Source organism: Tupaia chinensis, unplaced genomic scaffold (assembly GCF_000334495.1).
Source record: "Tupaia chinensis unplaced genomic scaffold, TupChi_1.0 Scaffold000047_1, whole genome shotgun sequence".
NCBI classification, from domain to species: Eukaryota; Metazoa; Chordata; class Mammalia; order Scandentia; family Tupaiidae; genus Tupaia; species Tupaia belangeri.
In genome coordinates, this window is record NW_006159505.1 from 6,161,100 (window position 1) to 6,173,179 (window position 12,080).

The 12,080-nt window shown below is 43.9% G+C and overlaps 1 protein-coding gene across 3 annotated transcripts in view; it reads right to left on the minus strand.

The window, feature by feature from the left end:
• Positions 1 to 691: 691 nt before the first annotated feature.
• Positions 692 to 12,080, minus strand: part of IFITM10 (interferon induced transmembrane protein 10) — a 16,147-nt gene continuing 4,758 nt past the window's right edge. For 2 of the 3 annotated variants that reach the window (XM_027774315.1, XM_027774324.1), the window contains exon 3: positions 709 to 1,897. In XM_027774315.1, coding sequence (XP_027630116.1) covers positions 1,748 to 1,897 — 150 coding nt within the window. In that variant the 3' untranslated portion in view covers positions 709 to 1,747. Of the gene's footprint in view, positions 1,898 to 12,080 lie in introns of all 3 variants that reach the window. The other variant, XM_027774327.1, reaches the window with a different exon arrangement.

Genomic DNA, 12,080 nt, shown 5'->3' on the forward strand with positions numbered 1-12,080 from the left:
GTGTCCCCAGCCTCCTGGATACTTTTAAATGAGCCCCCTTCACCAACACACAGCCCCATGGTTCTTCACTGCACTTTTCCACTTGGCGGCTTCAAAGTCAACATCTCTTGGTTTCTGGCTCTCTATAGAGCGCCCTACCCACTTACCTACCAGCTCTCCAGGTGGGAGGAGGAGGGAACCTTCCACATTCCTCCCTCACTTCCCTCACCTATCAATCCCCACTCTCACCCCACCCCCAGCAGCTGCCTATGCCAGTGCCCTCCTCTCCAGCCCCCACTGGCCCCCAACCTGGCCTGGACTTCCACCTGCTATGACTTCCAACAGCCACACTCTTGTGCCTTCACAGTATGGTCTTCAGAAAGCAGAAAATCATGTCTCTTCCCCTGCCTGGCACTTCACTAGGCCTCGAGGTAAAGCTCACCTGCCTCACCCTGGGATGTAAAGGCCTTCTGCTCTGTGCCTGAGCTGCAGGGCTTCCTTCAGTTTCTCATAGCAGCCAGAGCTGGTAGTGAGGGCTCTGCTGTTCCCGGGACTCATTCCTTAGCTTAAAACTTGCTGGCCTAGGACTGAGTCAGGCCTGCCTCCTTGGTGACCCTGAAGCCCTGTGCTTTCCCTGTTTCTTGCATTCATCAGGCTAATTTGCAGGGTTTTACCCTCCACTCCCGCCCAGCTCCCCACCACCACCACCGAACACCCTGGAGGGCAGAGCCCATCTGCACTGGGCCTCCTGCATCCTGGGACCCAGTCCATTAGCTGATCCTGACCTTTGAACTGCAACCTTCGGCTGATTGCATGAGAACTCTGAGAAATGGAAAGGCCATCTTCCCATTGTATAGATAGCAAGACAGGCTGGTGCAAAGAAAAGGAACTGCCCAAGCCTCCAAGAAGGATGGGACTTGGCAGGGAACTACAACCCTCGCTTGCCCCCATGATTCCTCCTGGATGAATCCAGTTTTCTTTGCGTTCATTTTCAGCCTGCAAGGGTACTGCATGCTGCACACGGTCCCCATTCTCCCTCTCCATGGAGGCTGCCTGATCCTCTAAGGAACTCACATTTGGGGTGCCCTCCAAGAAGTCCCCGTGATTCCCTATCTTACATAACCATGGACAACTGCCTGAGTTACAGGGCAAATTCTTCAGTCTCAGTCATGATGTGGCATTCAGGCCTCAGACCACAAAGTGGTGCCCAAAGAAAGCTCCCAAAGCCTCCAAATTTCCCTCCATGTCCATCCCAGGTCAGAAGGTTGGGCTGGAGCTGGGGGATATTTTATTGAAAGTTCACAGATACAAGAGCTCTGAGCAGGGTCACAGCTTGAGAAAGGCAGGGGTCAGGGAGGATAGACCGAGTCCCCAGATGCTGGCAGTGCCCCCATCCTGGGAAGCTCCCACATAAGCCCTTCTTGCTGGGTGTCAGGTCTGAGGGGCCCCAGGAGCCTGGGAAGGGGCACATGAAGGTAGGGAGGGCAGCCACTGGAAGCCGGGGTGCAGCAGCACAGAGAGAAGCCCATGGGCCCCAGAAACAGGCAGAGACAGAGGCCAGGAGGCAGAAAGGGTGAGCTAGGATGAAGCTCAAAGCTCCCGTGCCATACTCAACTTCTGATGGCCTCATTGCCTGGTTCACAGCCTCGGGGGGACCCAGGGAAGGAGCCCTGCTTTGCCCCAACCTCACAGGACCTGCATGTCAGTGCTCACAAAAATAAACATGTCTCAGTGCTTTGACTCCAAGGCGGGCAGGCCTGTCGGGGCCTCAGTAGTCGGTGAGCGGGTACCGCAGGAAGATGAAGATGAGAATGATGCAGGAGGCAGCCAGGGCAGAGCTGGTGATATTGAACAGCCGGGCTGTCTTAGCATCCTCCACGGCTCCATTCAGGTCATTGAGAAGCTTCTTGTCCCGAACCTGAAGCCAGAGATGGAGATGAGACCACTGGTCAGCTGGGGCATGGGCACAGGGACCAGCTGGGAGGTGTCAGGGCAGAAATTGTTAGAGGACAGCAGGGTATTGATGCCAATTTCCTGCTTTTTGCTAACTCTACTGTGCTTTTGTAGAATTTTCTTGTTTGGGAGAAATGAAACACTTTAGTATTTATGGGCATCAGGGCATTGTGTCTGATACTTACTCTCCAACAGTTTATAAAACAAATAATATGTGTTTATAGAAGCAAAAGAGGAAAAAGAAAATATAGTAAAATGTGAACATTTGGGACACCTGAATGAAGAGTATAAAGTAATTCTTTCTTTGTATTTTTTGCAACTTTTTGGTGAGTCTGAAATTTTTGTTTTTGTTTGTTTAAGATTTTTTTTCCACAGGGCACATGCACTCACCAGAGCGAGACAGACTGAGACAGAGAGAAGGAAAGCGAGACATCATCCCCTACGGGGTCCATGCTACAGTTCCCTCTTCTCCATGCTTTCTCCTTGGATTTTGGGCATGCACACACATGTGCCCAGCATGATTTTTAAGCCACTAAGTCCCAGACTAGAACCACGGTCAGCCATGTGGGGAGTCCAGGACTTTAACTACCACACTGTCCAATGGCCCTGAAATTATTTAAAATAGAGAGTGAGTTGGTCCCAAAAAAGTGTGATGTGATTAGAAGATGGAGCAACACAAATGTGCCCAAATTTTATTGGCCCTGCCTAATATAAAGTTAATTGAGACACCCTGAGGATAGGTACTCTGTATAAATAGGACAGGAGGAAGTTCCCATGGTCTCTGCAAAGGGATATTAATGTGAGGAATGTAGGATGGAGCTCAGGAAGTCTTGGGAGGAGGGGAGACACTGGACAGGACTGGCCTCATGTACAAGGTGCTTCCCTCGTGGAATGGGTCTTGGGATTCCCTTCTCAGCACTCTCTCCTCCCACAAAGTCTGAATAAGTGTAGGTTTGAGTACACTGAAAGAAGCCAAAATCTAGAAGAGAAGAGAGAGATCTGAAGAGAGAAAAGGACAAAAGTTTTTGCATTACTACACTGGGGCTGGGTTGAATGAAAGAAGATGGGCAGATTGACGCTTAGAATGACTGATGCCTGTATCACTCAGTGAGTGGGTTAGGCAGATGAACAGGAGATCTGAGAAGGAAGACTAAATGGATGAGGACAGACAGGTGGTTAGATGGACAGTACATACATGAGCAGAAGGATGGAAGCAGGATTGGGTGGATGAATTGTCCTGTGAGAAGATGGATGGAGAAGACAGATGGTGGAAGGCAGAGGAGGAAAAGAAAAGAAGATGTAGAGATAAATATATAGCAGTAGTGGAAGTGAGAAAGACAAAGAGGTACTAGAGTGGAATAGAGTATAATTGAGTGGATTGGAAGTAGGGTGGAATGGAATGGTGTGGAGTGGAATGGATAGAGTGGAATAGAGCGGAATGGATGGAGTGAAGTTGAATGGAATGGAATGGAGTGGAGTGGAGTGGAATGGAGTGAACTGTAACAGAGAGGAGAGAAATGGAAAATGGAGTGGAATGAAATGAATGGGATGGAGTAGACGGAGTGAAGTGGAGCAAAGTAGAATGGAGTAGGGTAAAATAGAATGAAATGGAGTAGAACAGCGTGGATGGTGTACAATGGAATGGAATAGAATAAAGTGAACTGGAGTGGAAGGAAGGGAATAGAGTAGAATGGAATGGAAAGGATGTAGTGTTGTGGAGTAGAATGGAGTGCAGTGGAGTGAAAGTGAATGAAGTGGAATAAAATGGAGTGGAGTGGAGTGTAATGCCATGGAGAGGACTGAAGTGGAATAGAATGGATAGTAATAAAATGGAATTCAATAGAGTAATGTGGAGTAGATGAAATGAATTAGTGGTAGAGCAATGTGGAATGTACAGTGTGAAGTGGACGGAGAGGAATAGAATGAAGTGAAGTGAAGTGGAGTGGAATGGAGCACAACAGAGTGGGATGGAATAAAGAAAGTGGAGTAGAATTCAATGGAGTGCAGTAGACTCAAATGGAAAGCAGTGCTGTGCAGTAGATGGAGTAGAAGAGTAGAATGGAATGGAATGGGGTAGTGGAGTGGAGTGCAGTGGAGAGAAATGTAGTGGATTAGAGTAGAGTTAGTTCAGTGGAGAGAAACAAAATGGAGTGGAGAGGAGTAGAATGGAGTGCAATGGTGTCAGATGTGATGAAGTGAATTAGAATGGAGTGGTGATTAATTGAATGAATTGAAGTACAGTGGAGTGGAGATGAATGGAATGGAATGGAGTTAAATGAGTGGAGTAGAATCAGATTGAATGGAGTTCGGTGAACTTGGATGAAATTAACTGGTTTTGGAATAGATGGAGTGAAGTAGAATGGGGTGGAATGAAGTAGATTGGAGTAAAGTGGAGAGAGGAATAAAATGGAATGACATGATGTGAAGTGGAGTGGAATGGGATATAGTGGAGTAGAGTGTAGTGTAGTGTAGTGTAGTAAAAGAAAAGAAAGAGGAGTGAGATGGAGTGCCGTGGGGTAGAATGGAGTAGAGTGGAATAGAAAAGAAAGGAATGAAATGAAGCAGAGTGAAGTGTAATGGAATAGAGTGGAGTGCCATGGAGTGGAGTGAAATGAAGTTAAGCAGAATGGAGTGGAATTAAGTGGAATAGTGTGGAGTAGAGTGGAATTAAGTGGAATGGAGTGATCTAGTGAAGTGAAGTGGAGCGGAAAGAAAATTTGGAGAAGAGGGAAAGGGGAACAGTAAAAAGGCAAGCAGGTGACTTAGAAGGTGGATTGAAAGAAATGTGTGAACACAGAGCTAACGAGAGCGATGAAGAAGAGGGTTTGAGAAATCCATGGAGGGAAGGAGGAAGGTAGTTTCTGTTCCTGTGCAGGTTTTATTCTAGTGATATGGAAGGAATTGAAATCTGCAGTGAATGCTGTCTTCCTTTCTAGGAACAAGATGTGGCACCCATATAATTAGAACTTACCTGACATCTTTGTTAAAATATAGTTTTACAATTTCCCCCCAGAAAATAAAAGTAAAAATAAATAAATGAAAGTAAAGTATTAACTTTAGTTTCTATTATAGTGTATGACGATTATTTTAAAATTTTATTTCTAACTGATTTTTGCCAGTGTACATTCAACTCTCTATCGTAGCTTGATTTTGCAGCCAGCTCAACTCTTGAATTGGGACAACTAACCAAGTTTTCTTCATAATAAATCATATCTACTGCAGATATTAGAAGCTGTTTCCTCCTCTCAGCACAGCGTGGTGTTTAAGGGCACGGATGTTGGAGGCACTGATTGGATTTGAATCCTGATTCTGTGTGACCATAGGCAAGTTAACTAACCTATCTGGATCTCAACACTTTCATCTATGACATAAAGATAATATATAGCTATTGAAAAAACTTAATGAGGTCGTGGTCATAAAGCACTGCAAAATGTCTGGCCTAAAGTAAGCTCATATGATGGAGGCAAAGAAGATTTTGGAAACAATGCTGAATAGCAGTGATCATAACAAGCAGCCTAGTCTAATCCTTAATCTTAACATTCACCATTAAAGAGACTGTTCATTTTATTATTAGAGTTCTATTATTGTGTTAAAAAAAATTCCCGAGAGATAAACATAATTTTCTTTTTCTTTCTTTCTTTCTTTCTTTCTTTCTTTCTTTCTTTCTTTTTTTTTGGATTAAAAAAATTCCCAAGAGATAAACATAATTTTCTTTCTTTTTCTTTCTTTCTTTCTTATTTATTTATTTATTGAGAGATTTTTGCTAAAGGACACATGCAGTCACCAGAAAGACAGAGAGAGGCAGAGTGACAGAAAGCGAGAAATCACCTCCCAGGGGGGATGGCCATGCCACAATCCCTTCTCCTTCATTCTCCTCTCGGGATCTTGGGTACACACGCACATGCGCCTGGCGTGACTTTAAGCCACCAGGTCCAGGACTTGAACCATGGTCGACTACATGGGAGTTCAGTGACATAGCTATTACGCCAACTGCTGGTCCCAAGATAAATATACAGTTTTCTTTTGTAATTCATTAATGCGGTTGATTACCATCGTTAATTTCCTCATTTTAAAACCACTCTAAATTTCTAAAGTAACCCGCTAATTATAATTTTTTGTTGGATTCTTGGACTGAGGAAAGCAGTGATGGAGGGTGAATCACTGGATGTTTCAAGTGGGTGGCAAAGTGGAGGGACGAAAACTGGAGGCAGTAGATTACTGAATGGATGGGAAATGATGGCTGGTTGTAAAGGAGATAAGGGAAATGGAGAACTAGAGAGGTGACTTGATGATTGGAGAAGGGTGTGGATGTATGGAAGGGGTATATGGGTAAAACTGGATTCAAGGAGTGTGTGCCAGAAGGGAGAGAAAGCTAAACAGATACATGAATGCATGCCAAATGGGTAAGGATGGGCAGGTAGACGAATTTCTGAATACATGCTGGGTGAGTGGAGCAGGTGGATAGATGGATATATAAATGTGTGCCAACTGGACAGAGCAGGCAAATCGGTGGATATACAAATGTATGCCAGGTGGGTGGGACAGATGGACGAATGGATATAAGAGAACGCAGGCTGGATGTATGGAACAAGTGGTTGATGGATGCAGGAATGTAGGTCAGATGAGTGAGGTGGCTAGATGGACTTAGAAATGTGTGCTGGGTGGCTGGAACATGTCCATAGGTGGGTAGAGTAATATATACTGGATCATTGGGAAAGGTCATTGGTATGTATGCTGGATGGCTGGGATGGGTAGATAAATGGATTTATGATTGAATGTAGGATGAATTGCACAGGCGGGTGTGCGTGGTGTGTAGGGACTATATCTAGGTGGGTGGTTATTTCCAGTGTGTCTGGGGACCATTTCTAAGGTGGGTATATCTGTAGTGCGTGAGATTAGCTCCAAGGTGGAGGATGTGCCTAGGCTGCCTGCAGACCAGTTCTCAGGTAAGTATATCTGGGGTTTCTGGGGACTAATCAGAATGATACGATCAGAGCACAGGAAGAGAAGGGGAGTAGAACTCCAGGTTAGAAGGGACATTATCCTAAAATAGATTGTGGAACTTTGTAGAATGACTTAGAGAAAAATATCACATGTTCTGACATATTGTATCACAGTAATTACAGCTGCTGTGTTAAGTGCAGATTGAATGGGGAAAAGTCAGAGACCAGACAAATGCAGAGAGGAGGATTAATTCAATCAGGATGTTTTTGGACTAGGGCAGGAACAGCAAAGGTGGTAAGACTGATTGGTTTCCGGACAAATGTTGAAGATGGAGCTGCCAGTATTTGCTGAGGTCAGGCATGGAGTGTGGAACTTGAGGTCGAGTGGCAGGGGTCCAGCAGTAGTGCAACACTGCAATCCCAGAACCACAAGGAAGATTGGATTCCTGGGTTGATCTATACATACCAAGTGCACATGTGGGTGCCCATTTGGAAAAAGATTGGGGCGGGGATGGAGAATCCCTCTCCTGATCAATTAAACTTAAGAAAGTAGAACTTTAGATCATTTCAAGGTTTTTTTTTACTTGATCAGCTGAAAGGGTGTTGTAGGAGACTCAGGGAGGAGAGGGTTTGGGAGAATTTAGCAGCTCAACTTTTGACTTGTTAAGGTAGAAATGACTACTAGACATACAGCTAGACATTTTAAGTAGATATTTTTATGAATCTAGAGTTCAGAGACAAGGTCTAAGGCAGAGATGGTAATTTTAGAGGCATCAGCATAAAGATGGCATCTCAGGCATCCAGCATGAGAGACTGAATGGAGCAACTAGGGAGAGAGTATAAACAACAACAACAACAAAGAGAGTTCAGGACAGGACATCTCTGGAGCACTTCAATGTTAAAGCAATCAGGAAAAGGGCCTGAGAAGAGTGGGAAAAGAAATACAAAGACAATGAAAGAAGTGTAAGGATCGTGAGTAGGTGAACTGGGCTGAAAAGTATGAAAAACCAAGGTAGAACACAGACGATGAAGTGGATAAATGGGCGCATGGTGATGCGGGTAAAAAGGTAGATGGAGGATGTTGGGTGAATGAAAAAGAAGGAGCAGGAGAGTCCACAAGTGGACAGGTTGCCGGTGAGATATTGGTGAGTTAGTTAAAGCCAGGAAGGAAGGAAAATGAGAGAACATTCAGGATGAGGCGGATAGGTTGAGGATTAGATGGATGGACAGTTCTTCAATAAATGTGTATATTGGCTGATGAATAAATTTATAAATATGTCAAAGAAAGGGAAGGAGGGAGGGTAGGTAGAGGGGTAGAAGATAAGCTGATACTGGTTCAATGACCAGCTGTATAAAGGGACATAATAAATCATTGAAACAAAAGGAGAAAACAAAGGAAAGGGTGGTAAATAAGTGGATAAACGTGCAATCTGTATTCTGAATGTTTATATTCCCCAAATTCATATGCTGAACTCTTAACTCCCAAAGTGATGGTAGGAGGTGGGGCCTTCAGGAGACAATTAGGTCAAGAGGGCAGAGCCCTCTAAGTGGAATTAGTGCCCTTATAAAAGAGACCTCAGAGAGACCCTTGCCCCTTATGCCATATGAGGACACAGAGAAGTCAACACTACGCCCTCACCAGAACGTGACCATGCTGTCACTCTGATCTTAGATTTCTAGCCTCCAGAAATGTGAAAAATAATTTTTTATTGTTTATAAATCACCTATTTTATGGTAATTTGTTTTGACCATCTGAACAGCCTGAGATAAACTGCTCAATTCGGAGGTGAATGGGAAGCATGGATAAGTGAAGGAAAGGAAAGAAAAGATGGAAATGGATGGCTGCTGGTTGGATGGGTGACTGGATGGATGGGATGGGCGAACAGATGTGTGAGAGGAGAAAAAGAATCAATGAATAGACATTCTAAGGGAGCATAATTAGGTATATTGGTAGAACTGGTAGGTGGATAGTTAGCAAAAATGGAGGGCAGAAGGGAAGGACATATGGCTGAATGGATAAGTGGATGAAGTAGGAAGGACAGAAAAGGCAGGAAAATGGATAGAGAGGCAAAGATGAGTGGGTGGAGAGATAGCAGGATGGATTAGGGGAGGCATACTTAGTGATTAGAAACAAGGGGTTGGTTGAAAGAAATTACTTTGCATCTCTGTGCCTTAGTTTCCTTACCTGTAAAACAAGAACATTACTAGCACCTATTTCATAGAGTGTTTTTATTATTATTAATTAAAATAGTACAATAAATTAAGCCATAGAAAGTGCTTAGAACAGTACTTAGAATATACTAAGAGGTCAACAAATATTTGTTATTATCCTGTATTTATTATTATTTGCTGGTGGTGTTGCTACTATTATTGTACTATTAGTAGTAATGAATTAAGGGGGAAGTATATGACTATGGAGAAGATAAAAATATTAAATTGATAGATGGGTGGTGAATGGGTGGAAGAATAAAGTAATAGATGAGGTTAATGGATAAATAGTGAAAGGAAATAAAGAAGAACAAAGATTGATGATGATGAATGGAAATATGAAATTGGTAAGTAAATGAATTTAGGGATAATTGAGTATGGAAGTGAAATGGCAAAGGAAAGAGAATTAATAGATGGATTTATAGAGAGGAAACTGGATTGGTAGCTATCTGGAAGAGTAAAAGCATGTGTGCATGACCTGGTGGGTGGACAAGATGAGGAGATGGATTTTCCTCGCAAACTTGTTCCTCCTACAGTCTTCCTCATCAATGTAAATGGCACCTCCATTCTTTCAATTGATTAAATGAGTATCCTTGGCGTAATCTTTGGATATTTTCTAGTGTCCCTCCATCGCCATAGTCCAGTCCTTCAGGATAGTCTGTTGACTTTTCCATCAAAATATAATCGTAAAAGACCAATTTTTAGCTTTCCAATCCTACCATCCTGGTCCAAATCTTGCAATAGTGTCTCACCTGGTCTCCCACATTCCCTCCTCTTCTCATTCTTAATCTGTGCTCCTCATAGAAGCAAGAGTAGTGTTTTTACACATTATAATGACTCAGTGTTGAATATTCTTCAAAAATTCCTAATTTCATTTTAAATAAAAGACCAAATACCTACTGAGATTTACAAGGCATACATGGCCTGGCCTCCTGGGTCCCCTCTTCTAAACTCCATCCCATTCCAGATAGATTGGCCTCTGAATCTGGCTTTCCACAGGGCTTCTGCAAGACTTCCTCTTCCTAGAATATTCTTCTGCAGATACAGGTATTGCTGCTGAATGAGTTATTCAGGCTCATTCAAATAGCAACGCATCAAGGAGGACTTCTTCGCCCACCCTACATAAAATAGCACCCCCTGACCCATTTTTATGAACATGCTTCACTTATTCTTCATAACTGTTATCAGCACTTGACATACATGACTGAGAGTTTTATTAGTGTCTGACTTCTTCACTAGAATTCAGCTCCTTATGGTCAGTAACTATGTGTTGCTCGTCACTAATTAGACATTAAACAATTATTTATTTCATGTATAAATGGATGGGTAGTGGGTAGATGCTGGGAAGTTTGAATGAATCGGTGATTACGTAATTGACTAAAATAGTTTAATGAATGCCTATGATGGTGACATCACAAAGGAGAGTAAAGGAGAAGAGAAGAGGAAGAGGGACAGGCAAGGCAATTAAAGTGAGGACAGATGGCTAAGTTTATAGGTGGAGGGTGAATCACTGGATGGAGGTGAATGAACAGGAGATGAGAAGAAAAGAGGTAATTAAACAAATCTATGACAGGTGTGAGGATTACCTAGATTAGAAAATGGTGGATGAACTGGACAGATAGGTGGGGAAATAGCTGAAGGAATAGACTGATAATATGTGGATAGAGACATTAATAAGGAAACTCGAGGGACGTTATGGGTTGGGCAAATGATGATGAAAACATGCATGGATGAATGGGTGGGTGGTAGATGGATGACTGGCTGGCCCACTGGAGAGATGGACAGATGAATGGATGGACTGTTGGATGGAAGAAAGAATGAATGGATGATGCTGATATTCAGGAAGGAAGGAGTAGGCAAATGTGTACATATACAAGCCAACATTAAGTCCTTCCTTCTAATCTATTCTCCCTGACTTTCCTTTCACCGAAAAGTCTCAGAGCCTCTGGGCTCAGACCAAGCAGCTGCCACGTCCTGGATATATCTTCTCCTCCTTTCCTGCCTTCCATCCATTCCCAGTTCAATCCACATGCTCTCCCAACCCAGACCACTACGTTGGGACCATAATTGCTTCAAGGATTTTCTTGTTCCCCTCCACCATACTGGCTGCAGATCTGATGGCTCACATCTTATCTTTCTCTTCTGTGTCCTTCACAGGATGAAACCCAAACCTCTCACATGGCTTTCCAAATCTTCCATGGCATGGTCTCAGTCCAGCTCTCCAGGACTGTCCTCTGCTCCTCAGAGGATGGAGACCTTGCTAATTCCTCCCCAAGCTTGCCCAGCTTCGTCTCTTAGTTTGTATCTCCATTTGGAGCACTTTTCCCCTCATCCATCCTTTCAGGTCCAATGAAAATGCTGCCCCCTCCCAGAAGTGTCCCACCCTCACCTCCAGCTGGGTGTGAAGTGTTCCCTTTTGAAAACACTGTGATGTCATTCTTTTTTTTTTTTAATAGGAGAGTGAGTATGCATTGGAAGGAAAGAAAGTATGGGAGGGAGAAGCAGGGGAGGTAGGGGTAGAGAAAGAGAAAGAGAAAGAGAAAAATAAAAAGAAAGAGAAAGAGAAAGAGAGAGATTTTTGGCAGGGTGTCACCATGTCACAATCTTCCTATCCCAGCCTCCCAGTTAACAAGGACCACAGGCAAGTGCCAGCGCACCCAACCTGTTTAGGTTGTACCAGGAACCTAATGCGGGCATCCCACGCAGCCTCAGCTACCATGCTGCTGCACCTGCTCATCTGTGTGTCATGTGCCCTATGTCCTTAGACCCCATGTCAGTCAGCTCTGCCTTGGGGGATGATGACACTGAGATGAAGGGTCAGGTCTAGCAGGGAGGCCAGATGTGATGAGGTAGGAGGGTTTCTGGAGACTTCACAGAAGAGAGATCACAGTCTCCCAAAAGCTCTCCACGCTGAGGGATGAGCCTGTGCGAACCGAGTAGTGCACATCGCCTACGGCACATTCATGGCAGGGCTGAGGGAGGGGATGTTTGGTGAAG